At 39.4% G+C, this 27,804-nt stretch overlaps 1 protein-coding gene across 5 annotated transcripts in view; it reads right to left on the reverse strand.

Moving 5' to 3' along the window:
* tox2 (TOX high mobility group box family member 2) overlaps positions 1 to 27,804 on the reverse strand; it is a 103,458-nt gene that overhangs the window by 12,242 nt on the left and 63,412 nt on the right. For 3 of the 5 annotated variants that reach the window (XM_012918203.3, XM_004547651.2, XM_012918202.2), the window contains exons 4-5: positions 14,579 to 14,866; positions 1,040 to 1,306 (exon numbers count right to left, since the gene is read on the reverse strand). In XM_012918203.3, the coding sequence (XP_012773657.1) occupies positions 1,040 to 1,306; positions 14,579 to 14,866 (555 nt within the window). The remainder of the gene's footprint in view (positions 1 to 1,039; positions 1,307 to 14,578; positions 14,867 to 27,804) is intronic. The other 2 variants (XM_004547653.2, XM_012918205.2) reach the window with 1 other exon arrangement.

Raw genomic sequence — 27,804 nt, forward strand, 5'->3', positions numbered from 1 at the left:
AAAAATAACATCTGTTATTTGAATGTATCAAACCTTTTCAAATCTTTATTTTGCAGTTGTTCAGCAAGTCATAAATTCTGAATTTTCATGCTAGGGGTGAAAGGAATTTTAAATCGCCTGCTGTATCTGCTCTGGCTTTGATGTGGTCTCAGAATGAATTGGAGAGAGCAAATGGAATTACTTACTGATAGGAGAGATGGTAATCATTTTTATTCACACAGCACAGCAGAGATGCATAGGCTGGGAAATATATATTTTTTAAACTAAAGGATCCCCTTCTTGTTATACTGTATCACTGTGAGCTGGCAGCTAAATACACAGATGAATCTGAAACACTGTGGAAGTGGCAGATTCAATTATACACTCATTCACATTCCCCTGACAGAAACGAAGCAAATCCACAGAGACATTGGTTGGTGGGCAATTTATAAAAGCAGTTTTACAGATTTACATAAACCAAATGAATGTAAACAACTATCCTTCTCTTCTTATTTAAATGAATGAGTGATTTAAATGAAGGAGTGGTTGCTTTGGAACCAGACTGTAACTGAGAACATGGTAAGGCAGTGACAAAGTTGGGGAGGACTGGCAACAGATCATGTTGTTGTTGAAAAAAAGCGCCAATTAAAACATGTCTCACATCTTCATTCATTATAGAAATTTAAAAAGGGTTTAATATCAGCTCCTGTGTGTCTAACAATAAGCAGCAAACCTAGATTAGAATGACAGCTATTCACTAAAGTAACATGGAAAACAGAATTTCCTTTTGCTATTAGGGCATAGATTTTGAACTTTTTGAAGAGATTAAAAGTAAATATCTCAAAAAGTTTCTTTTTTCAAAGCATGAAAGGAAAAAAATAGACATAGCTCCAACTCCAGCAATGTTCAAGTTTTCGAGGCAGCCAAATAACCCAAGCTCAAGCATGCCTATTCCTGCGTTCCTCTTAAACAACACTGCGGATTACATGTTAACAACCTGGTACAAGCACTGCCAAGCCTTTATCGCCACTACTACATGCCAGAGAAGCCACACCAGTACCTTCAAATGAGGATCAGTCTCCTCTTCCTGATTGGAGCTTGAAGGTGAGGGTGTGGCCGATTTACTTCCGGGAGGTGAGGGGGAACCATGAGGCACTGCACTCCGGCTGACCTGTGGGTTTAGCTGGGATAGTGCACTCATGGGGTTGGGCAGTATCGGAGGTGAGTTGTTTATCAGGGTGTGGTTACGGGCGGGGTCATAATGAGCGCCATCAGGATGCTGGTGATGGTGTTGTTGTTGGTGGTGGTGCAAAGCCATCTCCTGCATCTGGGGTGAGAGAAGAACACCAGCTTTACTATCTTCTCTATTTAAAACTCCTGACTGCCAATTAGCCAAATATGCAAATGTTTCGAAGTGGAGATGACATGTTTTAATTAGAGAAATTGTGTATACTGTATGTGTTGGATAAAATATAAATATAATACAATGAACTATGCGCAAAACGTTGGGATTGCTAGAGGGAGTTGTCTTTTGGAAGAAAAAAGAGGTCTCACAGATAATCTCAGGCTGAGAGGTTTTCTTTCTTCACTGTCTCACAAAATTGCAGCTTTTTAGCCAGATTACTTGATCTGAAAATGACTTCAACACTGAGGTTTGTGGAGGGTCTGAACTGAAAATTAGATGCATAATAAGTGAAACATCTAAACTAAAACTAATCAAAACAACTAAATGCAAGATTAAATCAAGGGGCATGCTTGTTCTCTAAATACTAACGACTTCTACTGTTAACTACTCCAATACGAAAAACTAAAATGGACTGTCTTTGACATCCCTGACTGATCTGAAGCCTGGAAATTTTTGGGTTATTGTTTCCTGACATTTTTGACAGTTAGCAGAACCAGAAAATACTTTGAATACATGATTGCTGGGAGGGAGCCTGATGTTTGGTGAGAAAGCAGAAATTAAGCAAAATGTATACTTTAAGAAAGACTGAGAGCTCAAAGCAGCAATAATCCATCCATCCACTGATCCATCCATCCAGCCATAATTAAAATTTTTAAATCGATAAATTGATCACAGTTATAAAGCTACAAAGAATGCCAGAAAACCCTGTAGTTCGCCTGTGAGACTTACAGAGTGTTGAGCATCTTTTGAGCTCCATATTTTTAATGGGGTTTAATGTTGTTTACAGCCACAGCAAACAAAATCAGCAATACTGCTCTAAAATCAGCTGCACACTACCTGTGTCAGACACACACAGGTAGAGACTCCAAATAAATGTGTGTGTTAGTGATTATATGTCTGTAGTATGTTCTGCTACTCAGCTGGCCACACACAGAGTGCATGTTATAATTTAATAAGGAGAAAATCAACTTTACAAGTTAGCACCTTTTTTTAACTGCATCCAAGCTTTTTGCATGTAAAAGCCACTCAGTGAACTGTATCCTAAAGCAATTTTGCACTGTTTAACCATTCATCCATATAACACACAGGCTTATCAGTGAAATCAGATTTCAATAGGTCCCTCTATTACAGCTGAAAGTACAATTTATGGTTCCTATTGACTGCTACAGGCACCGAGTGCAGGCCCCTTGGACACAGTAGCCTGTGTAGTATTGAGGTTAAGATTTCCTCATTTACTGCTTCTGAAATTTTTTTTCTTAGTATTTGAAAAGCCAGATGTCTCAGCACCTGGTCAAGCAATCACCGAGTCAGTGGTATGAATGAACTGAGATGTTATGGTCATTGTGTTATAAAAAGGAAAAGAAAATGTATTGCCAACACTTCTATAAGCACAAGCAGAAAAAACAGTTGTAAACTGCTGGGAATGTCCCAGGAAATATACTTTAGTGGTTACAGAATCAGGCTCATAAAGTTCTGTTCTTAGCCATCTAATAAGATCATCAACAGCAACGACATCAAAAGCTTTATTTCAAGATTCATCAGAACAGAACATGAACACAGACCAAAGGATGCTTTTAATGCTGGCATAAATGGGAATGTTTGGGAATTTACAGATCAGAAAGTGATGAACTAGCATTTGTTAGCTCTTTTAAACATTTATGAGTTAAATAATACATTACACATTAGTGCAGTGCTAAAAAGATCAAATTTAAAGGGCTCGAGCATATGAGGTCTTGATAAACACGAGTAGAGGTTCAGAGATGAAGGCTCAGCACTCTAATCATAATTGGTCCCAGTAGATTGGTAGAATAAAAATGCACAACAAAGTAATGTTGTGAGCAGCTCTGGCCTGCTTTGAAAACTCGTAATATTCACACGACATTAGATTCTGTGTTTGCCTCAGCAGCTGCTCACAAAAGCCAGCAGTGAACAAAGACATTCGTTTTGCATTTCAAATAACCAAGCTCAAACCTCCCCCATCCATGACAATCTCCAACTTCCAATCATAATTCAAAACACCATCACTACACTTCTTAAAACATGAGGAAATAGCTCCAGCAAAATAAGTAGTCAGACAAAAAAAGGAAGGAGGAAGGAAAATGGAGTAAAACGAAGGAAACAGAAATCCATTAATTTTCCATTTTCCATGGACTTGCTCTTTAAGGGTCCTCACAAACCAAGAAGCACTGAAAAACCAATTAATCAAACATGAATGGCCTATCATAGCTATAGCAGATGCATTTCCATAGCAACAGCCTCCAGGCAAAATTGTCACCCTTTAATCTGAGTCACACCATGTTTAATGTAAACAAGAAGGAGACATGCAGAGCAGCGGAGTTCACAGGGGGAAGACGCCACAGCGTCGTGAATATTTGGCCAGCCCCACAACAGTAGAGACAATAGATAAATAAATAAACAGGATTTACAGACACGCATGCATTGCTTACTAGGGATAGTAAAGTTAGTTGCAATGTTTCTTCCGTTACTATAGATAAGAACAAACCAACAAACAAAAAAAATAAAAAAATGCAAAAAACACTGACTCTACTTGCTATTTGTTTATTTAATGGGTATTTATTTATGTTTGCTCTCATATTTCATGAACCCCATTTTCATTAAAGCTGCATGTTCCGTTCGAGCTAATGAAGCAGCAAGTCATCAGGAAGCACAGAAACACCAAAACTATTCCACTCTTTGTGAAGATAATAACACAAGATGTTCTATATAAGGATGAAATTGTCCCATTCCAAAGTATGAAAGACTGACTTATCTTCTTATAGTTACTAAAACCAGATATAACAGATCCTGAACTCATTACTCAAGACACCCCCACTGTGATAATTTAATTGTAATTTCAACATCCTGTTTGAAATTGTCTCAGAGTGCGTTTAGTTTGGCTTTCACCTGTGTGAGACAGAAAGACCAAGAAGTTATCACATAGCGCCATCAAGCTAGAGCTAAATAAAGCTAGTGGCAGACGGCTGTATAAATATTATGAAAGAATCTGACAAAGGTTGCTGGTTGCCATAGGTACTGTATGCTAATTCTTATTGGTATCATCCAAGAGGCTAGAAAGAGGTGGGAGTGCTCAGTGAGTAACAGGATTTAGTTGGTCAGTGCTCTTTGCAGTTAGCATGTAACACATACTGACTTTCCATGGAGTCTTGACATTAAGAGCACTGGCTTTATAATCTGTGACACAACATAAAAATCATGTTATCATTTTGAGTGAGTAAATCTGATAACTCATCTAAAATTTTGAATGTTTTTTTTAATACTTTTACAGTGTTGGATTCCTGCTCTCTGCTGGGTATTGCTGTATCTGTGCTTAACCTTCAGAAATGTAGCTGTTTTCTGTACAACACCAAGGAAATACGCCGCGGTAAAGCTAAAAAGAGAAAACATGAGAAAAAGTACAGAAACTATAAGAGAAAAAAGCCACACGACCTAAGTAGTAAAATCAAAGTTAGCAAAGTTAGCGAGGGGACAGTTAGGTATTACTTTTTGGTGACGAGCAGCCAGGCAGACCTAAACTGTGATGTAAAGCCAGGAAACTCTGTGTGAACGTGTTCCTCTGCCATCGTTACGCCTGTCGTGTTTGTATTCACATCTTGTACATCATAGTCAAATGGGAGTCAAATAACAAAGGCTTTCCAATTATGTGTAGCACATTGTGTGCGAGATGGAATATCACAAAGCCATTGTTCCCCTGCTCCTGCTGACCTTACCTTTGAAATGGTTTCACGGCTGCTCCAATTGCCTGCACCATTTGATTTAGCTAAGGGGATTTGACCACCAGCACAGAGATGAGAGAAGGGGAGAAGAGAGTCCTATACACAGCTACAAGGAGAAAGAGGAGAGATGAGCACCAGAGGCGAGTAAAACAGCTAACCTTGCTCTGTCCTTTTGATGATTATACCAGAGTGGCATCTGTTTCATCATTTAAATAAGCTTGTTGATTGCTATGCAGGCTTTATTACTGTAGCTTCATAATAAACCCATCTGTGGATGCTATAGGATCAATAAATTGTCATGTTTTAACTTGTTAGCGCCATCTAAAATAAATCTGTCAGTTTTTAATTAAGTACTTTGTGTAGAGCTGGAGTCAATTCACTTTTAGTTGACTAGCTTCAAATTGTAAATGAAAACCAAAAGTTAATTAAACGATGGGGCATTTTGTTTTCTCAATGCTACACGATATCTGTCCAATTTAGGTTTCAAATTCTTTCTCACTCCCGCCCCGCCCTGTTTCGATATTCACTGATCGATGCCCGTGTGAGTCCCGAGACTTGTCTTTCCTCACTCCCTGCTTGACTGGAGCCATCTTGTTTAGAGTGATGGCTCACTCACACAGGTTCACGGCTGCTATTGTAAAATCAGCCAGCGTTTAATTGAAACAAATGACTATAATAATAGAACATTATCCCTGCAGGCACCCAGCCATGACAGCTTTAATTAGAGGCGCGTTCAAGAATGATCCTTCAAAAGCACAGCCGCCGCGCAACAAGGTGGTAAACACGCCTTTAGGTGGGGGAGCCAACCCTGGGTCTCTCAGCCCTCAAAGCTACTTCTCATTCACCCCGAGGGCAAAGCGCTAACAACTCTGTTCCTCAAAGAGCCGTCGAGCCTCCCGCCCCTCCCACCTCCTCCTCACTCCATCCCTCTGTCTCTCTCCCTTCATCCATGTCTTTGGTTTATCAAGCTTATATATACCCAAGAGGGTCATTTACACAAGCTGAGAAGAAGAGAGTGGATTCATGAATCATACTCTACTTAACTATAAAGGCAGAGGCAAAATGCTGTATCTGCCGTCTTGTGACACCAGACAGATGCTAAGTACAGAGGCATGATGGGCAATAGATGCCAGGATGTTTTAGAAGGGGAATCAGTGTTGTTGTAAGAAATTGTTTTGAAAGTTGTCAAGACTACATTTTATTATCTGTATTACGCCATAAGGCAACGTGGCTTTGATTTAATGTAATGTGTGATGCCCTGTTTAAGGTACAGTACCAGCCAACTGTATTTACTAACACACTATTAAAACCTCATTTTATTTATTAGCTTGGCAACGGCACCGTGTTGCCAAAACAAGACACTTTAAGGTCACTTTCAATCGTTCCAATTACATGCTAGTCAAAAGGAAAAATATCAAACACTTGCTCTTGCACCTCCCGTGCTGAACTGTGATCCTGTAATTAATCTGGCAGAAAAACAGCAATACCTCACAAACCAGCAGTATAAGGGAATAATTACGAGTTTTAGCACGTACTTTATGAGAGAGAAAAAGCAGTTTACTCAAAGAATGCCTAAAGTAGCCGCAGTGTTGAAATGGAATTTGCCACTATAAATCCCAAAGCCAAAAACAGTCTATACCAACACATAAAATGCAGGAAGGACTTTTAAACGCACAAAAATGAGAATTAAAGTAATAAAAAAGTAAACAAGGATATTAATAATAATGATGTAATTAAAGTTCACCTTGAAGCATTTTCACTGGTGGCTGACTGTTGCTTTGAAAAGTACAGTAGCACCGTGAACATCTCTCAGGGTGAATCAGTAGCAGCAAAAAGGCAGTGGTTGATTTGCAGATAGTAATGTCATGATGTCCCCCTCGGCACCAGCCTCCATGTTCCTCATTACTGCTAATGTTAGAACCTCCTTTGCTTCTTTCTCTCCTCTTTTTCTCTCTGCGTCTCTGCCTCTTTCCTCCCCTCCAGTTCTCTTTCTAGTTCCTTATGTTTTTTTTTCTTTAAATATTCTGTCTCTCTTGTTCTTTCTCACAGTCCCTTTTTCTCCTTTCCTAGCTCTCTCTCAGCCCGGGCGTGTCTCTGAGCTCACCTCACAAAGCACGGCGTCAGAGAATCAGAGCCTTGCCTGACATGACATGCAGGAGATGGTTGTGAGGAGCGGTAGGGACACACACTCTTGACAGCAGAAGGCAAGGCTCCTCTGCTCCCACTAATGAGACTCCTGACTGCCGTGTCAAATGCACTTTGTGTGCATGTGTGTGGGTGCGCCCATACTTGCACAACAAAAAAATTCAGCATGCAGAAATAATGAACACAGAAACAACAAAAACCATGCAATTCTTAAAGAAAAATATTGTGCTGTGTGCATCATGCAAGTCTAGGTCAGGCCAAGGTTATAGATGTGTGCAAAATCCTCTTGCCCAGAGACTTTCACACATGTCTGATCTTCACCTCATCCTCAAGTTTTAAACATTATGGCAACAGATTACAAAACTTCTTTTTTATAGTGATTGCACAATAGGAGGAAGGTGTCTCTTGCTTAAGAACAGCTCAGAATACATGTCTGGTATTAGAAAGGAAGGCAAACACAAGAGCAACTAGCTTGCTACAGCACTGTAATCACTGGGAATGAAGCCACACTTATAGACATTAACAGAAAGAGTGGCAGTATTGCGTTGAACTAGTGGCCGGTGACACAGCAGAGGAGGCGTCCGAGCATGAGATGACATGGGATAGTTCTCCACTGCCGCCACAGCTGAATATTCCTGGTGGTGAAAGCAGAATGGGCTGATGGATTGTTGAGATAGGGCATAGTGCAATATGGGCATGATTTCATGGCATGATAAATCTCAGCAGGGGCGCGTGGCTAAGTGTAATATGAAATCCCTTATCTTTGGATCTGCTTCATAACACTAGATATGTGCTGCAGCTGAATCTGCGTTTGTTTATTTAGCTTCTGTTCTTTGCTTGAACGCTGTGGTTTATCAAATCTATAAGAGGAGGACAATGACAACAACATGTGTGCGATAACACATATTTCACTCTGATGTTTTTGAAATATGATGTGATGAATTATCTAAATTGAAAATTGCCACTGCAACGATCTTCTTCTGTTACCTGTGATCAGGGTGATAAGTATTATTAGAACAGGTTTTACATGGCACTTAACAGAAGCTGGTCTGTGTTCGTGCAAAACAAGTTTAAATTACATATGCAATATAAATGAAATGCAATTTGTCCCACATAGCTGATCTTTTTAAAGTCCAGTGACTGTGTTATTTGACACCATCCCTTTAGAATTTTTCATTAAAAAGACAGAAATGAAGTCAAATCTTATCCTCCTCTTAGCTTAATCTGGCAGGTTAATTGACATCATCGGGGTAGAGAAAAAAGATGAGCTGCCATTCTGGGCTGCAACAAAAATCCCTCTAAAACGGTGAAATTGGAAAATAACCTATATTTCTTTTAGGATATTTCTTAATATACAACTACAGTTTCATATCACATTGCCAGAGAAATAAGGCACTTTCTCCCAAGAGATGAGAAAAGAATTGAATTTTTCCTTATCGGTCATCTATTTTTCCACAGAATGCTATTACTTGCTGCCTGCCGTTGCTAAGCAACAGGAAATATTAATAGGACCTTTTATTAGCTAGGCTTTACCCGTGGAGTACTAAAATGAGGAAGTGGAAAACATGAATGTGTTACATAAATCTTTGAACCTTTCAGGGTTTGCACAAGTCTCTGTTTGTCCAGTGATTTATGGCTGTGATGGTTCATTTATGGGAGAGGGCGGTGTGAAATGCCAAAATGGAACATTAGCCTAAGGGACAATTTGAAAATAAATAATCACAAAAAAGTGTGTGTGTGTGTGTGGGGGGGGGGAGCAGTTGAAAGAACAGCCCTCCCTTTTCCTGTAGACTTCAAGGGGCCATCAAACAAGCAAGTGATTTTTGTTCCACTCGTGGCATTGATCATTCAAAATCATCTGTGCCTGAATCAACATTGGAATAACTAATACAAGTCCCATTCTATCACTGAGCTTGTTGAACTGTGGTGAAAAGCGACAGACGTTCCATCATTTTCTGCAGACGCTCTAATCCCTTTAAAAAATGACTTAAAATGAAGGTCTTTCAAAGGAGAAATAGGTTTTCTTCATCTGAATAAAAAGTATAGAATCGAGCAAAGCCCCAGAGAGCCGAAAGTCTTTAAAGGCACGTCGGAAAAAAAACACACGAGACAATTTTAAAGTCCATATGGAAAAAGTGTAAACACATTTAACTATAATCTTTCTCAGAAGGCTGGTTGATATAGTTTTTATTCTTTAAACTTAAAATGCGGACCATGATTTTCTCTATAAATGCATCGCCATATCTCTAATCCACTTTTTTTCTGTTTCATGTTTATACAAAAACCAGCAGGTGTACAGTATGCGATAATACGTTTGCTGAGACCCTCCATCAGAGAGAGAAAACATTAAAACACACCTCTGCTCTCTTATCATTAATTCATCCCAGCTTGTCTGTGACAAGTTCAGTTGACATTGCAGCTCATATTTCTTTCACGCAGGCTTGGAGCGCGAGCACCTGCCAGGAGCACTTAATACCTCGTGAGAAAAAAGAAAGAAAGAAAAAGAGCAAGCTTCCAACCAACTTAACGTGACAATCAAGATGGGATTAATACTTGATAATTAACCTCAACAAATGAAGATAAAGAGCTTGTGAGGAAAATCTTACATTGAAATTTTGTAACAAAAGAAATTAGAGGATGGAATTTGAATATGAATGCAGCAGGCAGATCTTTAGAGCGCCACAGCCCTCATTACAAATAAACTGACCCTCATTCAAGCAGATTCACATCGTGTATTCTGAGAAAAGAAAAAAAAGGGGGGGAGATAATACCTGGATGTTTGATGAAACTAAGGCTGCTCGTGCATATAGATCTCTCAGCTAATACTTAGCTGTTATGCATAACATCTCCTGGCTGATTATACATTCATCATCTGTTACATATTCAAAACATCACACTTGAGCCAGTTTGATGATGGCTAATACTGCATGCACAATTGAGGAACATGAAAAAAAGGATAATTTATTCCAGTTGCTGGCAACTGGGGACCATTATAAATATATCATAATTGAATATGAAGCTGTCCTGTTTAAACATATTGCAGATGCAGTGGTCACAGCACAGGCAAAAGGTGGATATAAAATATATGTATAGTTTAGTGTAAAGAGAGATGTAACAGAAAACAATGAGGCCAGAAATCAGCAGCAACAGAGATGTGTATCATTCTGGGCTGTATTGATAGGATCAATGCAACCTGAGCAAGGCTATTAAATGTCTAATGTGTTTTGGAACTTGTAGATGCTATGGCAGTGGGGGCATTAACAGAGAGAGCACCAGAGACAGGGAGAGAGGGGAGAGAGAACGAGGGAAAGTGGTGAGGTGGGGGGCTGGGAGGGAATGGGGGGGCTGCCAAGTGCATCAAAACATTGAGAAAAGAGCTCTTTGAAAGATATCAGGTTTGACCAGGAGGAGCTTCAGACACAATAACCATCATCCAAAAGAGAAAGGAAAGAAAAAGAAAAAAAATTGAATTGAAAATGGCCTCCTTACAAAATCAGGAAAGTGCAATCAGTTTTGCTTTAGAGGGTTTTGAGAGGCAGCAAAGTGGAGAAAATGAATAAATACCCTTGTTACTTTTATCAAATTAATACAGAGATTAGAAGTGAGTGATCAATCAACTAAATGCTGTCTGCATAGGCAAACTCTAAGGTTATGAGCACACTAACATATTCTTTGTATTTGCAGTCTTTTAACCTCTGGAGATGGAAAAACTCTGAACTGACAAAGATTTAAGTTCCTCTAATGACCACTTAACTGCATTTAAAACCATGTTTACAGCCTGTTAAATTAAAAAAAAAAGAAAGTTGCTTTATACCTTATTTCTTTGGATACTGACATAGATCAAAAGTCGGGGTGTGTCCGCCCTGATTGACAGCTAGCTTTGAACACTGCCCATACAGCCCATCCAAGAATCTGTGCTCATTTTAATGTTTTAATGTTTGCACACAGACCACCTAGCTCTGGTCTGCATGCTAGAGCTAGCTTAATAACTACCTTGCTAATGTTAGCTGATAGCTTAGTACTCACTGGTCTCATCCATTTATGGTCAGTTCTGGGCCCCAAAACGTAACACGCTTCCACCAAGCCAGCCAAAAATGCTAAAATGAATAAATGAATAAAAATAATGGGAATAACTGAGAAAGTTTTTTTTTTTAAGTAATCACAAGTAATCTCTAGCAGGCAAATGCGTATTAACTGGCTGCTTGTCCAACAAATTAACCTCTAAATCAACTATTTTGTCATGTTTTGATATTTACTAAAGACTACAGTGCCCAGCTGTTTCATAAATGTACTTTCCAAATAAATTAAGCTTGACGTTTGTTACATATTTTCAAAGATTTACATCTTTAACAGGAGGAAAGAAAAATGAAATCCTAAAAGCACCAAGCGTTAGATACACACACCCTTAATTTGTGTATTTTAATGCAATTTATTGTCAATAAAGAAAATGCAATAAACCTTCAGTCTTGTTCTGTATTATTCATGCTTTGGCATATGTGCAATCAATCATTTTCTATAAATTTTTAAGATCCATGGCCACAGTTAAATCTGCCTGATTTAAACACTCTTTAGCCCCGCAGTTCACCCTTTCACAACAAACAAAACACACCCTCTCTATTCTCTTCAACAGCTATGATCATCTGTTGCTGCGATGCTGCTTGAGTCTAAATCCTTTTTGTTATATAATTGCCCTATTTATTTCACGTTTATATTGTTGCACCTGCATTGGAGTACTTTCAAATGTCCTCATACTTGAATCACACAGGCACAAATTTAAAAACCAGAGGCTCTCAGCCTTTTGTTGAGACAGAATAACCCCATTTCACTCAACTGAATTATCTTTAAAATATCTAATAATGAAATCCAGGCGGTACAAAAACTGGACGTATACGCTCATTTTGAATAAGAGTTACTTTTTTCTTCTAGCGTTCCTCCCCACAATGCCCTGCTCTCTCTTTCTCCCTCTCTCCATCTCTCTCTCTCTCACTCTATCCTCACCCCTCCTTTCTTCATTCAACTCTATTGCACTCTTTTCATTGCCCAGCTCACGTATTGAATCTGCCTGATGAAAACAGATCTCACTGCAGCACCACAATAGAATGGCTGATGCAGGAAAGATGAACCCTAATGGATTTTTTTTTTTCAATGTGCTCAAGATTGAATATAAGGCCTGACCTCCAGATGTAGTGGATCCATTTCAACAGCAGATATATTGTTTATAGTAAAGACACAAAAACGCACAGACACACTTGGACACACACACGTTGTTCAAAGCGAGCAGACACAGCTGCACTGTACATTGTGTTTTTTAGCTACCAAAAATAGATTAAAATTCGAATGAACCTGTATTATTTATCTACCCATGTCAAGTGAGATATTCATAATGATAGCAACTCATGTTTGAACTGCAGAGTTTGCTTAATTACTCTGCTCAACAGACTGTGTCAAGGTGAGGCACCAATTTAATAGACACTCCGTTCTCAGCACAAATGAACCTCTGCTACGGTTTGGTAGTTTTGCCAGCCTGACTATTTGATTAAAAAAATTCAGAGTTCACTTTATATGCTGCTTTTTTGAAGTGAAGTTGAAGCAGAGCTCTGAAAAGATCCCCAAATGTATTCAAGAGCTCTTTTATAAAAAGTCAGAAGTAGCAAGATTTGGGAGTTTACTTGCAAAAGGCAAAAGATCACAGATCATTTTAACTGTGGTGTAATATCTCTTAACCTGTTTCCTGATTAGTGTGCTTATGTGTTAAAGCACACAAAATTTGAATTAAATTCATGTAACATAGAACATTTACAAAATGTGCTCAAAATAATTTTCATCTGTTTTCAGAACCAAAAGCATCATTTTATCTACCAGTGCTATCAGATTCCCTAGCGGTTACCAGGAGCTGCATTACATGTGCTTTAAACACAAGTTCATCATGTGTGAGTTGAACATTTAAAATCTCATGCATTTTTATCACCCAGCCTGCTGTATTCAATCTATTAAAACCACAGAGTGTGGCCCTCTGTAGCAGTAACAAATATCCTGACTGCAGAGGGAAAGACTGGCCAATCAACCAATGTCTCCGCAGTAAAGGTCATGACCAAAATGTGAAATGAATATGAAGATAAATGACATATGAATCCAATACCTTGTGGGAGTATTCCAGCATTAAAGTATATATAATGCAAAGAATGTTTAGATCTTTACTGGGAAATATTTTGATTGCTGCTTGTCTTCTGTTTATCACGAACGTTACACAATATGCCTGACCTTGATATTCATATGTATAACATATATCTTTATTGTGTAGAATAACTAAAAGATACTGAGACATGGCCAGAGACAAAACACACTGCTGATGTTTGTACTTGATGATACCGTGAAAGAACAAGAAGAAAACATCTCCTTTTCTAGAACAGCACAGCTGTATGCGTTACTATTTCTGCATTGTTTTATAATACAAGTCAGTATCAATAAAGCTATGAATGTTTAAAGTTACTGGCTTTCCAGTCATCGTCTGTTACACAAAAAAATCGTACGTTAACACTATTAACCATTTCTGTTCTTTCTTTGGGACCTACAATCAAAACATCAGCCATCTTTTCCATATATATGGGACTTTTTTATCTTTATTAATATATACATTAATTTGAACTTCAAAGTTTCAAATTCAAGCTATATTACACATTTAGGGCGCTGTGCATGGTATACTGCTAAACTGCTAAACAGATTATTTGCTTAATGCAGTCTACTCATATGTTTGATACATAAGCTTTGCAGAGCTCATTTGTTGTGATAGTAACCTGCTCTATTTCCAACAGTTCTCATGAATGCAATTATGGTTTGGAGATGCTAATTTGTAGAGGAGCAGTTCTGTGTGGAGCTGAGGGAGTAATCAGCACGTATTCATGTTTGAAGGCCTGACAGATTGACCGATGCCTGCTGTCGAGGCAGATATGATGCTGATGGATTTACCCACAATCCTTTTCTCCATGCATTAGAGCTGACATGGCAACTGCTGAACAATCATTCAGTTCCCTACTTAGCCCCATTTACTGTGCCTTGAAAACGACATTTTCCCTTGGTACAAGGCTAAGATATTGAAATTATTTTTCATGCTTAAAATACACAAAATGCTTTAAAATGACAAAAAAAGTTTGCTCCATCATCATTTCATCCTATGTGTTGACATTGCTTACTTCATAATTTGCATTTCTTCTTTTAGGCATGAGCCAGAACAAGTTAAGTTTAAGATTAAGACCAACACTCATCACTCCCAAGTATTAAGTATTTTTCTTACTGTGATTAAATGTGCGCTACTCACCGAGGGCATTTGGCTGGATACGAGGTGACTGTCCTGTCCCAGCATGTTCGACATCATAAGTGTGGGCAGCTCTGGGTAGGAATACGGGTTGATGAGCCCATTGTGTGACAACGAGTGACCGAGGTAGCCTGTAGACTCGTGCTCCATCAGGTGAAGAAGAGGAGGTTCGGGGTGGTTAGGTGGAGTGATAGGTGGGATCTCATAGTCTTCGTCCCCGGCTCCATTTCCACTTGAAGTGCCGCCACCTCCTCCTCCTCCCCCACTGCCACCTGTCTGACCTGTGTAGCTCTGTGGTGGGACAGACAGAAAAAGAAATAAAGTGAAATACACTGTTTTCATTGAGCAGAAACTGAAAATCAATCCATTTTAAGTCCCTGTGACTATTACACACAGGCTGCAAATGTAGAAATATACAGTGTTTTATAGTTTTTCTACAGTAGACAATGCAAAGTGGAAATGGCTACTTGAGCTGTCAGGAGTGGTGAATGCCCCGCCCAGCAAACACTTCCATAAACGTAAACTCGCAGCTAAATCATTAATGTCACAAAGCAGGTGCGTTGCAAGATAAATTGCTCTATGCAAGGTTGGACATACGTGTCTCTGCAACTACAGGGTATGGGCAAGTCAACTACAATTCTCTACTCACATTTTAGAGAAAACCATACTATTGCAAAATTTACAAATAAATCTAATGGTTCCCAAACAGGGAACTAAAGAAAAAAATTCTGTTTTTGAGTAGATTGCATTCATTTCCAACAAACAGAAGGACATTTTTTCCAGAAGTTACATGAAAAGAATATATATGTGTGTGTGTGTGTACTTGCATATGCTAAACATTATGATTACAAGCATTAACTGTAATGTGTTATTTTATTTTGTCAAGCTAGAAATTCCACAAAGGTTCTTCTGATCTGTCATTTTACTACATTAGGTATAATTTTCCTTCAAATGTTAAACGACTCATTTTGGAACAAAAAACAAAACAATGCTCAGCGATCAGTAATATAGCAGACCAACAGTCTCTATTCGCGTGCTGTCTCTCTAACACAGTAAGTCCAATCAGATCAGGGTTCTGCACAGAGCAAGAAGAAAAGAAAAATAGCAGGGAAATTCAACGGGGAATGAAAAGCAATTTTGTCTGAGACGATCCAACTTGACTCCCATTGTAATGACTGAGTCAAATTAATCATCACAAATAATATTCTGGTGTCAGCCATTCAAGGGTTTTTTAATAGAATTTTTATGATTCATGTCTAGCAGTATACATCAAACAGTCAGTTCTGCAACATTTCTGAAATCAATTCAATATCATCTTTGTGTAGGCTGTCATCCTCGGCAGCAGAGCGGTCATTTATCTCTCAAACAGATACTTTTAGAAAATAAGGGGCATGTGGAGATGGAAGGAAGAAGAAAGGATACGGGGCGCTTTTTTTCTTGTTTTTCTCTCAACCCTGTTTTAGTATCAAGGTAAGTGCAATGGCCTATTTTGTAATTTTTGAGCACATCAATTACAGATAAAGTAGTATGAATAAGCATTTTACATCCTTGGAATGAAAAAACCCAAGACAGTTTTTCTATTTAAATCCCACGTGCAGCAACGAGCGCAAAGCCACATGAGATAAATTTAATTTTGCAACAATAAGAATGTCAATAAGAAGAAATAAGAAAAGTCTAAAGCACACATCTTAAGCGTAATGGCAAAAACAGGAGGTTTTCACTGTTGAATCAAGAGTATAGAGACACACTTAGAATTAATCCTCTTTCTTTTTTCTCTCTTTCTTTTCATTTGGCGTAACATTTAGTAAACGATTGCCTCAATTTGATTTACTTTGTCCTGACATAGCCTGCAAGCAAGTTGATATTAATTTTCTGGACTGTCCTTTGAAGACAGATGTTTTTGTAAACCTTTGGGGATAGTGTTATTGTTTGGTCTAATGGACAAGAAAACGAACATTTCCTGAGATTCAATTTCCCTCATAATTGTTGGAAGGAAACTAAATTGTCTGTTGTAAACATTGGAGCTATTGTGTGAAGTGAGTCCCTGTGCGAGTCCCTCTGAGCCACCATGTGCTTCACTCTGACTGTAGTAGACTATGTAATCTAAAGACCACCATGCTTAGTCATCATGTAGCGTGTTTATCAATCTTTTGTTTTCTCAGTAAATTAATCTACATCCAAGCTACAGAAACACTTTTCTGGTCACATCTATTGCCTTTGATTGTGCAGAGGGACAAGGACAGAAGATGTGTCATGTGTTGGATTGCTATGAAGGCTCATCCAGTGCCCTTGATGATAAAATGTAAATACCAAGGACATTCCCAGTTGGATTGTGGCAAGATAAATTATTCATATGCCTCTATTCAGAATGAGATTGCATGTACAGAGCCACATGTACACTGTGGCTAATGTATACTCTTTTCTTCTTTGAAAGTAAAATCCAAACCAAGGCAATGTATATGATGGATCGTATAGACCAGCATGTGTCCTAGTATGGAAGTAGCTTTTCAAACATGCAGCCCCTGTTTTTTTCCCTTTTTTCCTCTGAGGTACTCATCATTGGTTTACTTTCAATAGTCGGGGCTGTTCTCCTTCAAAAAGCAGCAGATTCTATTTTCAACACTCTGTTTTTCACCATGCTTTATTTTCCTCATCTGATCAATGCGGTACACTATAGGGAACATTATTTCCAATACACAGTATGTTGTCTTCAGTGCGAGCGAATGCAATCTGTAACATTTTAATTAAGAGACAGATCTCTCGACTGTAAGTGTTACATACCAGCACACCTTTCATTTGAAAGAAACAGATGAATAGACAGTTGGTCTGGGACTGAGAGAGAAAATAACATTGATTGGGGAGCTTTCCAGCTTGTCTTTTATTTGGCACAGATCTCTCCCTCCCTCTGTAACACTGCCTGAGTATTCAAGGCCTTCTGGAGATGATATTGACTGTGGCTAATGGCTCATTATCTCTATATTCTTGTACTTATTAGATTATTGTTATGATGCCTGTAGAAATCAGGATTTGGGACATTGCCCATTTAATATTAAATTGCACATCCATTTTAAAATTCTCATCTGTCAATTGCAATTCATATGTTCGGTTAAAAGCTACTTACCTTTTTCAACATTACATAGCATAATGTTGGACCTCCTGGCATAATGTTGCTCTGGCATAAAATTATCAGGCTATTAAGCAGCAACTGACAGATAATAAACTACTGTTTATTTTGATAACTAACTAATTGTCCTCTTTCAGTGACAACTCTAAATATTCTTTGTTTTTTAGCATTTTAAATCTGACACATAATGACAAGATAATAATGACATTAAACATTATTTTCAGCTGTATTCACAATATTTGCTTTTTTTAGCTTCGTCTTGAAATCAAAGGAATTTCATGACGCAAACATTATTTTGACAGGTGGGCCACAGACTGGGAATATCTCCACTAGCATGACGTCAAGTGACACAGTAAGTGCTGTGTTTTCAGACCGGATCCTTGCGTTCCACATGGACGAAAGAGTCCGGTGTCCTCCCAAGTCAACGTCTGTTTCGCAAAGAGGGTGGGACCGACGGCTCAGAGACAGACGATGACATATCTGTCTCGCCGCTAATATGGACTTATCTGCTTATTGAAGAGCTTTGTCAAAGCAGTGATTTATGCTTGAAATACCCATACATCACTGCTTCCATCACCTCTGGCACTCTTCGTTCTGACACCTTCCCAAAATTCACCGTGCAGCACTCTGCAAGCCAAGTAAGGCCTTGTTATCTCTCACTCCATGCAGTCCGGTTTATGAAGAAAACAGTGGATTTATCTTTGGGATGAATTTAAGAGCATCAACTTTTTTATTCCCTCTGTCACTGCTCTCGCAAAAGGAGGCTTATACTGTATATTCAAAAATGATCCTGTTTACTAGTGTACACAAAGCTCTTGTTTTAATGTAATACAGCAAAGGCAAATAATGCTTGTCTGACAACAGAGATCAGTTATTTTCAAACACATAATCTAAGAGCTGTGAACTCTTGGCTTGCTGTTGTTGATACCCTTTCTTGTTTCTCTTAGCGTCTTCTTTAATCTATCCATCTCTTTCCTTCAACTCAGGCTTAATTAAAGCCATAGCTGTTCCTCTGCTACTATATCTTACAAGAGTGGGAATGGAAATGGGCAGGAGATCCAGTTACAGCCACCCTACACCTTCACTTTCCTCTTCCTCTCTTGGCTTGCCCATTCAGCTCTGTCCCTTGTGAAGCCCCAATAGTTCTGGCCCTATTCCACGTTCCTTAGACCCCGATCAGCCCCCTTCCTATCCATCCCTCTGTCATCTCATCTCCCTCTAAAACAGCCCAGCTGCTTTATTTATCTGTCAGTATTTTACTGTTCAGAAATCATAACAGGAACTCTGGGGACTGAGATGCTGTACTTGGGATGTGTTCAGTGAATGAGTGGCACAGGAGGGTGAGGAGAGAGGAAATAAACCCTTTCAAAGACATAAACCCCACGGAGAAACAAATGGGAAGAAAGGAAAATATGGAGAGAATAATTAAGGTGAGCACCAACTGTCTAAAGTCAAAAGATGCAGATGGCCCTATTCACCCCAGACCCTGAGCTGATTACTAACTAACCTACCACTGACTCAAACCAGCCTTTCTAATTGCACGTGTTTCTCCCCTTTCCTTTTAAGTTTCCCTTTTTCTTCCTTCATATATCCTGTTCCAAGTGCCCGTCTCACTTGTCAGTCAAGGTCAGGAGGTCATCCTCATCTGATCGCGTGTCAGAACAGATTAGAATCAGAGCTTTTGTGTCATGTCATATTTCATTATGCATTTGACTCATCTCGCAGGTCAAGAGGTCGCTCTGATTTGATTGGATGACAGAAATGATATAATTTGTGTTTAACCCTAGGCTGTATGAGGCTCTGAGTGGTGTACTAATGCATTTTGCAAAGATGGGGCAGACCCTCTCCACAAGCGACTAATTTGAAGTGGCACGCCGCGGAGTTGAAGGAGAGCCAGCGCTATTGCACAACATGCTGAGGTTATAAGGGAGGCTTTATCAAATAACAAACACAATCTCCCTTGTACCTCTGTTTCTTTCTGTTTCTCATATGCTTTCTTTTTATCCTGCAAACGGATGGAAGTGCCGAGTAACTAACTGCCCTCTGAGGCTAATATTTTTTTGGGGGGTTGTTCCATATTAATTTGATCCAATAAAAATGTGCTACTGACCTTCCTTGCTCTTGCTGTCTCTATTTCTTCTTCACTATCAAAAAACACTTAATATTGGCAAAAGAGATAACTAATGGAGAAGCACTGTCAACTATAAGAACCACATAATTGCTGCTGAACTTTCAATTGACACACAACAATAAAATCTTTCTTAAATAGCTGTCAAACATGATAAAATAGAAAAGTGTTAGTGTCAAATTGAGTTGTTTGCTGATATTTATTTTGAAAATATCTGTATTTGCTGTTGGAAACAGAAAGAGTTCAGGACCCTGTTGTGGTAATGACATGCAGATGCCATACAGTGAAAACTGTGATCCCCAGTATGTGCAGCTGGAAAAAGTAAACCATGGTTGCACAAGATAGCTCAGGTTTCCCAATAGTCATCTAGAGTGATGCTGATGTTGATACTGGTGTGTGTGGGTGGAGAAGAGGGCTGGAGAGAGTGAGAGGAGAAAGGATGAACCGGAGAGGAAGAAGCAGAAAATCAAGCTGCATGGGGAAAGAGATGAATCCCACTTTTCAAATTAGAATCCCAAGCAAACTTATTGTGTGACAGTGTGAATTTAGAATTACAATGTTATACTGACACACATACAGTATTATTTCCAGAGTCCCTCTGTCGCTTCATGTTGGGAGCAGCCATGTCTCGTAAACACCCGAGCCTTTTCAGCTTTTCTCATTGGCACACCACCGCCTGTTCAACAACACTTAACAACAGCCACAGGTATTGCTGAGTTACGACTACGTCAAAGAAGCAGAGAGACTCGACAAGGCCCAAAACAGCAGCCAGTCAACTGTTTTTTAATTTTTAATGACTCTTCAGTTATCTACTTTTCTGTGCCCGCTGTCAAAAATCATTATTAGGAGGTGGACAATAGTGCTACTGTGGCTGAATGACAAAACTAATTATTGTTATAGGAACAAGTAAATGGACAAAAAAAAAAAAACCCCAGCAGAATAAAGCGTTGATGGATCCTTACAAACTGACTCTAACAATGTTCAAAATAACAAAGGGAGTGCTGATGGCGCAGTCATCCAAACAAATGTGCATTATTCTCAGAATTGTTAGGATCTTGTCACCCACAAATAACTCTGCTGCTAACTCTACACCACGAGAAGGGGGTGTAAAGAGCATGTGGTGGGTGAGAGTGCATATGGCATTTGTGTGTCCATGTGTGTGTCATTTCAGCTCTTAAATGCTTTTGTGAACATTTCTTAGGAATCCCCCTTTTCAAAACAAAAACCTACTGTAAGCGATTGCACACTCTGTGTGAGTCCGGTGTCAGTGTGTTCTTAAGTGTCTTGCCTCGCTGGTTCAGAGTCAATGAGGCTGTGTATTGGAGGCTGGCACAGCTGGTGGGAGCAGGAGAATAACATCTGGACCGTCGTACTCCTGGTGCCATTGTTAATAAGAGGCTGGTTGTGAATGGAGGAGAGTGGAGGAGACAGCTCTCCAGGGTCAATGAACCTTCCTGTCTCTCACTAGAGTTCTGCTCTGCAAGTCATACTTCATGTATCACCAAAGTGTCCACAAAAGGAGTTACATGTACACAAGAACATGCTAGCCTTAACTAGGCTGCGTGCCGGTCAGTCAGTCGATCCAGAAGGCAGCTACCTGATTTTGGTGAGCTCCTAGAGTTTCTCTAACACAGCCTCAAGTCATTTATTTTACACCAACTGCCGTTAAGTCTTGCCACTGGGCAGCCATCTTGAAACGCCTCTGGGTGCTTATTCTTTTTTGAAGCATTATCCTAATTTACTTTAATTTTAGTGGTTGCCAGGTAATAAAACTGAATTTTAAAAAATCCAATGGCCAACTTTACCCCAAAGTAAACTCTTAAAAAGCTTCTTTTCCCACCCTCAGTTATACTTCTACCACCACCTCTGCTATTAACAAACTCTCCCATAGGTTTCAATTCAGGATTCTACTGTATTCAATGTCTCTGATGATAGTTTCATGTATCTTGACTCTGAAGTATACTCTGATAACTACAGGCTTTTAATCCATTAATATGCCATCAAGCAACAATTTTGCCAATTACATGACAAAATACACTAAGAGCAAACATTTAGGCTTATCTAATAATTGCGAGCTGCTGTGTGCACTAAATTAACATGGTGCCTATACCTGTGTTAGTGTTGTCCCTGGATCATTAATAACTCATGTTGGTCCAGGTTCAGCACTACAAGTTACCAATCACATTGCTACCATATGATGTCATAGTTTTGTGACATGAAAAAACACAAAAAACTGCTGATCTCCACTCAGAACTGGTCACGTGCAATATTGAACCTTGACCAACATTAAGTATGTTGATCCAAAAACAACATCAACACAGGGATATCAGCTCAAGCAGCTATCACAAGCTTTATGCCAGTTTATTTATATTAATTAAACCTCAGGATATTAGCATAGTCACTCTTAGCAAGCTGTACTGTTAATGTGTGCAACCCCAACGAGATGCTAATGTGAATACTAATTCTTGGTCATAAGTTGGCAACAAATTCAGATATAGAAGTTACTCTTTTAAGTATGTTTGGTTCAGTGCTAACCCAGATTAGTACAGTGTTTCCAGTTCTCATTACATGCCACATGCTTTCACTATCAGTCTACTGCTATCATGCTGACTAAACAAATCTTGCAACAAAATCAAGGGAAGCATCAAAGCTCCTCCCTTATGAAAAACACTCAAGTTGAAAATGCTTGCAGGACAGAATTTGAACATCAAGCCTATTGCTAGATCACGGCACATACTGTTCCATAAACATTGCACAAGACAAAACATAGGTTATGTTTAGTCCTGTCAGGTGTTTGGTTCTATATTCTGATGTGACGAAGTATTAACAGGAGCTAAAATGATATTAGTTGCTCACAGATCTTTGCAGGAGTTCATTAAATGTCTGCAGAGTCATAAAGTAAACTAAATCCAACATTCATGCATAAAGCGCAATAACAGTAGCTTAATTATTTATGAATAAAGTTATGAATAGAGCCACAGTTTTACAGCTAAGTTGTTTATATACAACAGTCAGAGCTTGACCATAGCTGTCGGCGGCTACGGGTGTAGTGAAATGCATGTAATTAAAGTAACAGTTAAACTGTCAAATAAATGTATATTTTTATTTGTACTTAACTTCTGGGACTACCATGAGTTAAAAAAAAATAATGATTTGAATATTTGTCTACAATACCTAACACGCCCAGTCCAACTTTCCTCTGTTAGTTTCTCTGCATATTAGTCATTGTGTATGGGAGTATTTGCGATAACCAAAGGGATCTAGGGTTTTTTGTCGAGTAATCAGTTCATATTTGAATGTGTCTCTCTTTCCAGAGTTTCTAATTTTCTTCTAATGTTCTTTCGTGTCCAGTATCTCAGTGTTTCCCTGTTTTCTCCTTCCTCTATCTCATCCATGTCTTGGTGCTTTCTTTGTTAACCTGTCTTAGTGCATCCTTATTATTTGGCTTTTGGCTGTTTTACTTTGATAGCTATCGTGTGTCATGTTTTTGTATTTACTTCCTGTCTTTATCTTCCTTCCTTTGTAATTTCCCTCATTGAGAACAGTGAGTGTGGGGTGGTTAATTATGGCCCCAGTGCAGTGCTCCCACCTGTGTCTTGTTGTCCAGTCAATCCGCTGTACATTTTTACAGAGAGGGTTAGATTGTGTGCTGGCTTTTGCGGTCTGTGTTCTGCTCTTGCCCACTGTGTTTCCTATAACCCCACCCTACAGCACTACATAGAGGGATAAAACCAACTCACAAATACATTTAATATAAAACTATAAAAGCCTTTTTGCCTTAGGCTTTGTACCAACATTTTTGCTGTGCGCTGTTTAACTAGTTTAATAAGAGAAATTGTACCACCTCATTTCTACTTTCTCTAAGCACAGGAAATAAGTCAACATAGATCGATAGCAAGTCTGGGCTTTTTTCATACCTTGAAGATATTGCATCAATAATTAACCAGGTATTTTGTTAATGAATTGTGGCTGAATGGTACATTTTCCTCTATAATAACCCATAACCTTTTTTCACAGCCGTGAGGAAAAACCAATTCATGGGAAACTTTACTAAAAAAATTAAAAATAAATGAATAAATACAAATAAAAAACAGTTATGAAAAGGCTGACTAGACACTGCATTTCCCAATTTCTATTATACCCTAGCAAGAGTGGGTGTTTGTTCCTTATTGTTTTATCCAGTTGGGTGAAAGGCCTGCAGAAACACATTAAAGTTGAATCGCATTAGTTTCATCTGATCACCTAGGGCAACATGGGGACGGACAGCTTAGCAGAGCGAGGCCCTTATACAAATACACAGCTGTGCATTTATATATAATGCCATGTCAGATGAGTATTTCAAACAGAGGGCTTTTAAACAGGGCAAGAGAGAGAGGAGAGAGAGGTGGGGAGTTTCCAAATGACTGTAAAAAGGCCACGGGGACAGAGCTTTCCATCTTTCTGCTGCCGCGACAAATATGCCTGCACATCTTTTTGCTTTGTCTCCGCTCCCTGCTTCGTCAGCGAATGGCTATAGAAATATTTTGGCAGGCTGCTCTTTGTTTTCATTTTCACAAAAGATGCAGTGAGGGAGCGAAAGGGAGAAAGAGCGAGAGGGAGATCTGCTGGGTAGGAAAGGTAAAGGGATGTTGTCAGAGGTTAGAGGGACATTTGAAAAGAAGGACAAGTACAAGGGTGTACATGGAGTATGAGGACAGTTTATTGGGAAGTGGAATGAAGGCAAAAAAAAAGCAAAATTGAGGGATCGGGGAAGAAGAAAAGGGTGACCTAGAAGAACTAGTAGAGGATTGAGAGTCAAAAGGAAAGTAAACCAGGTGAGGTGGGATAAAAGAGGCAGAAGAAAAAGGGTTAGAGATATTGGGGTGATGGGTAGAGGGTAAAGCACAAAGTAGGGGAATCAATAGGAAGAGGAGGGGGCAGGTGGAAGTGTAGTAGAGGAGGAGCCTGCCATTCTGGTACCCAACTCCAATCTAAACAGCAGGAGGAAGCTGTAAATCAGACTAATGCGACCAAGCTGTAATTCAGACCAGCAGTGCCAGGGCGCTAGTGCGGGGACCCCGAACGGCGGGAGTGTACAAAATGCTGCCGAGAGGCTTTAATCAGTGCAACGATCCAAAGATACGGTCTCCCCCAATCAGCGGGCTTCCTGTCAGTCACACACGACTGAACCGGACCAATCAGGCTCCACCAAGGTTCCAGACATGCTGGCTGGGCTTTGGGCTGCTGCCAAACAAGAGAATTATTCATCTAAACTGGAAAGGTGGAATGGGCCTTTAATTCAGAGCATAGAGGGAAGAGGTGATAGATTTGTCAAAGGTTGGACATAAAAGACTATGGGATCATGTTCTACAATGGCTCATCAGAAACATATGGTGGAAGATGAGAGACACAAGGGAGCTTTAGAGAAGGACTTAATCATATTCATAAGGGGGGAGTTCCTGCAAGTTTAAGCACCAGAATATGTGACAGGCATATCTGTTCAGATCTGTTAACAAGAGCTCTTATGCCAATAAATCTCTCATTAAACACGAGATGAAAAAAAAATCACACAAAAGCCCCATTATGAGTTTAATCTGACAACTTGTTTAATAAACATAATGATGTTCACAGCTGCTGACTGTCCTAAAAAAAACCCCAACCAAACAAAAATAAAAATATTTCCATCGATCTTTGTCTAGTTCTCCGTGTCTAACATGTCTAACAGATCTGCTGTTGGCAGTCACCTCTCTAATTACAATTACAACACCCATGGGACTTCCATAATCCTTGCCAGCAATGAGCTACAAAATAGTAAGTGAGATGAGAAATTGCATCAAACTTACCATGAAAACATCATTCGAACTCCGAGCATGTAAAACAGGCAGACAAACTTTCAAATTGCTCGCTATCAGAAGCTGCCTTTTTATACCTGCTTTTCACTCAAAGGGGAAGGAGGGCAGTGCATTAACTTAAAAGTGAGCGGAAAATGCAAATGTAGTCCACTTTATCATCAGGCTTTCAACTCGACAATCCATAATATTTCAGCTTTGATGATCAGGAAATGGCCGTGGCTCGATGGTAACACCGAGCTAGATTCTGCTCTGGTAGTGGTGTAGTAGTAGAACTAGTGTGACTGGCTGGGCTACACACACTGTGCATGTTAAAGCCACATGCAGAGTCTTGGCAGTAAAGACGCTACAGCAGCAGCCAATCAATAAAACCTTGTTACGCTAATTGCGAGATCATAATCTCCATTCCTACTTCTGCTGAATATCCAAACAGTCACTCCATTAGCCGAATTATTCCCCTGTGCAGTTTCTCCATCTCCACCCCTCCCCCTTCCATTTCCTCCTCGTGTTCTCTTTTCTGTGACATATTTCTCTCAAACAGCAGTTCTGCTAAATTAATTCATAAGTCAGGGAGAAAGACATCAAAAGAAAACATTGTCAAGGTAAAGTGCTGATGAAGTATATACTGTTTCTTTCACTTTGCTGTGGAGCTATGAGAAGGAATCTCTCACAGTGCATTATCTTTGATCGTGTCGCTTCGCACTGCTCTGTTTAGTTATAGCGAGAGGAATCTTACCTCAGGTGATCTGGTCTACTAAGACCTTTATGATACAAAAGCCTCTCTACTTAGGAGGTGCTCTAATCCTTGCCACTGTGGAGATTTTCTCAGTTCAAACTGTGACAACACTAGGAAATACCAGAGCTTCTTCTCGTTGGTTACTCTTTTCTACAATGATGCCAGGACAATGGCCAGTGGCCACAGGGGCAGACAAAGAGCTTGTTGATGCTAAGACCAGGGTCCATGACCTTGTCATTGAATCACTAACACTTTGTCACTCTGCTTGGGGGGAAAAGAAACTCTACAGAGAACTAAGGAGGGTCAGACAGCGATGCTCATGGGAACATCGATATGACAATGGCACTGACCCCATTTCCTTGTGACTCATCACTAGAACGTACCCATCTAAGCACTGAACAGTCTGATAAGGTTGCGTTGCCAGATTTACTCACCAGCACCCTGTGAATGACCTATATGAATGTGCAAGACATATAGAAAATTAATTCATATAGGTAAGCCACGTTAAATAGAGCAATTACATGGTGAAACCGAAGTGAGAGAAAGCCGAGCACTGAAAAATACACTCTTCACAGAGTTTCGAGGCAGAACTGCTGACCCAAATGCATTTAAATGCAACGGGGGTAGAGACTGAAAAAGAGAAACAGTGAGCAAAAGAGCAAAAGAGGGGGAGTCAGAGAAAATGGGTGAAAGATAAGTTGAGGGAGATAATAAAGCAGCAACCACAGAAAAGTCAGCTTTAGGCAGTATGATTAGTTTAAGTTCGAGATAGAACATACTGAGAATAGCAGAGCACACTGCTGTATACCGCACCCAACTGTTCTGTAAGAATAACACTAATTAATAAAGGATAAGTCTTGTTTTACCTAAACACTTGCAAACAGCACGAGCGTTAATGCAGTTGCTTCTGAGGAACACGAAGCATATACTAGCAGGTATAGAATCGTATTTTTCGTGTCGCATTAGTGCAAGAAATGATTGCACTTTATCAAAACATGCTTTGATAATGTCAATCAAACTGCGGCTTTGTTCCAAATTTAGTGATTAAACACTGAAACGGAAAGCATGCATGGATATAAAAAATCCCTTTATTAGTGCTTATGATGTCGTTGATGTGAAATGCATGATGAAAATGAGCTACCGAGTGGTAGTTTGAGAACATTACAACGAAATAATTAATTGAAAAGTTAATGCATAAAACGAGTGAGGTTACATTTAGTGTGTGCTGACCACGAAGACGGTGTAATGTAAGAGTAAGTAGAATGGGTTAGTGACGATTATTCAAATTGACAAAGTTCAGTGAACCGTCTCAACAAAGGTGCCCTCAACCTTTATTTACAGTGACTTTTTTCCAGCGCGATCGCACTATTTAAAAATCTGCTTGGATAAAAAATGTAGCACAGCTAAAGAGGT

This window comes from Maylandia zebra, linkage group LG5 (assembly GCF_041146795.1).
Source record: "Maylandia zebra isolate NMK-2024a linkage group LG5, Mzebra_GT3a, whole genome shotgun sequence".
In the NCBI taxonomy this organism is placed as follows: domain Eukaryota; kingdom Metazoa; phylum Chordata; class Actinopteri; order Cichliformes; family Cichlidae; genus Maylandia; species Maylandia zebra.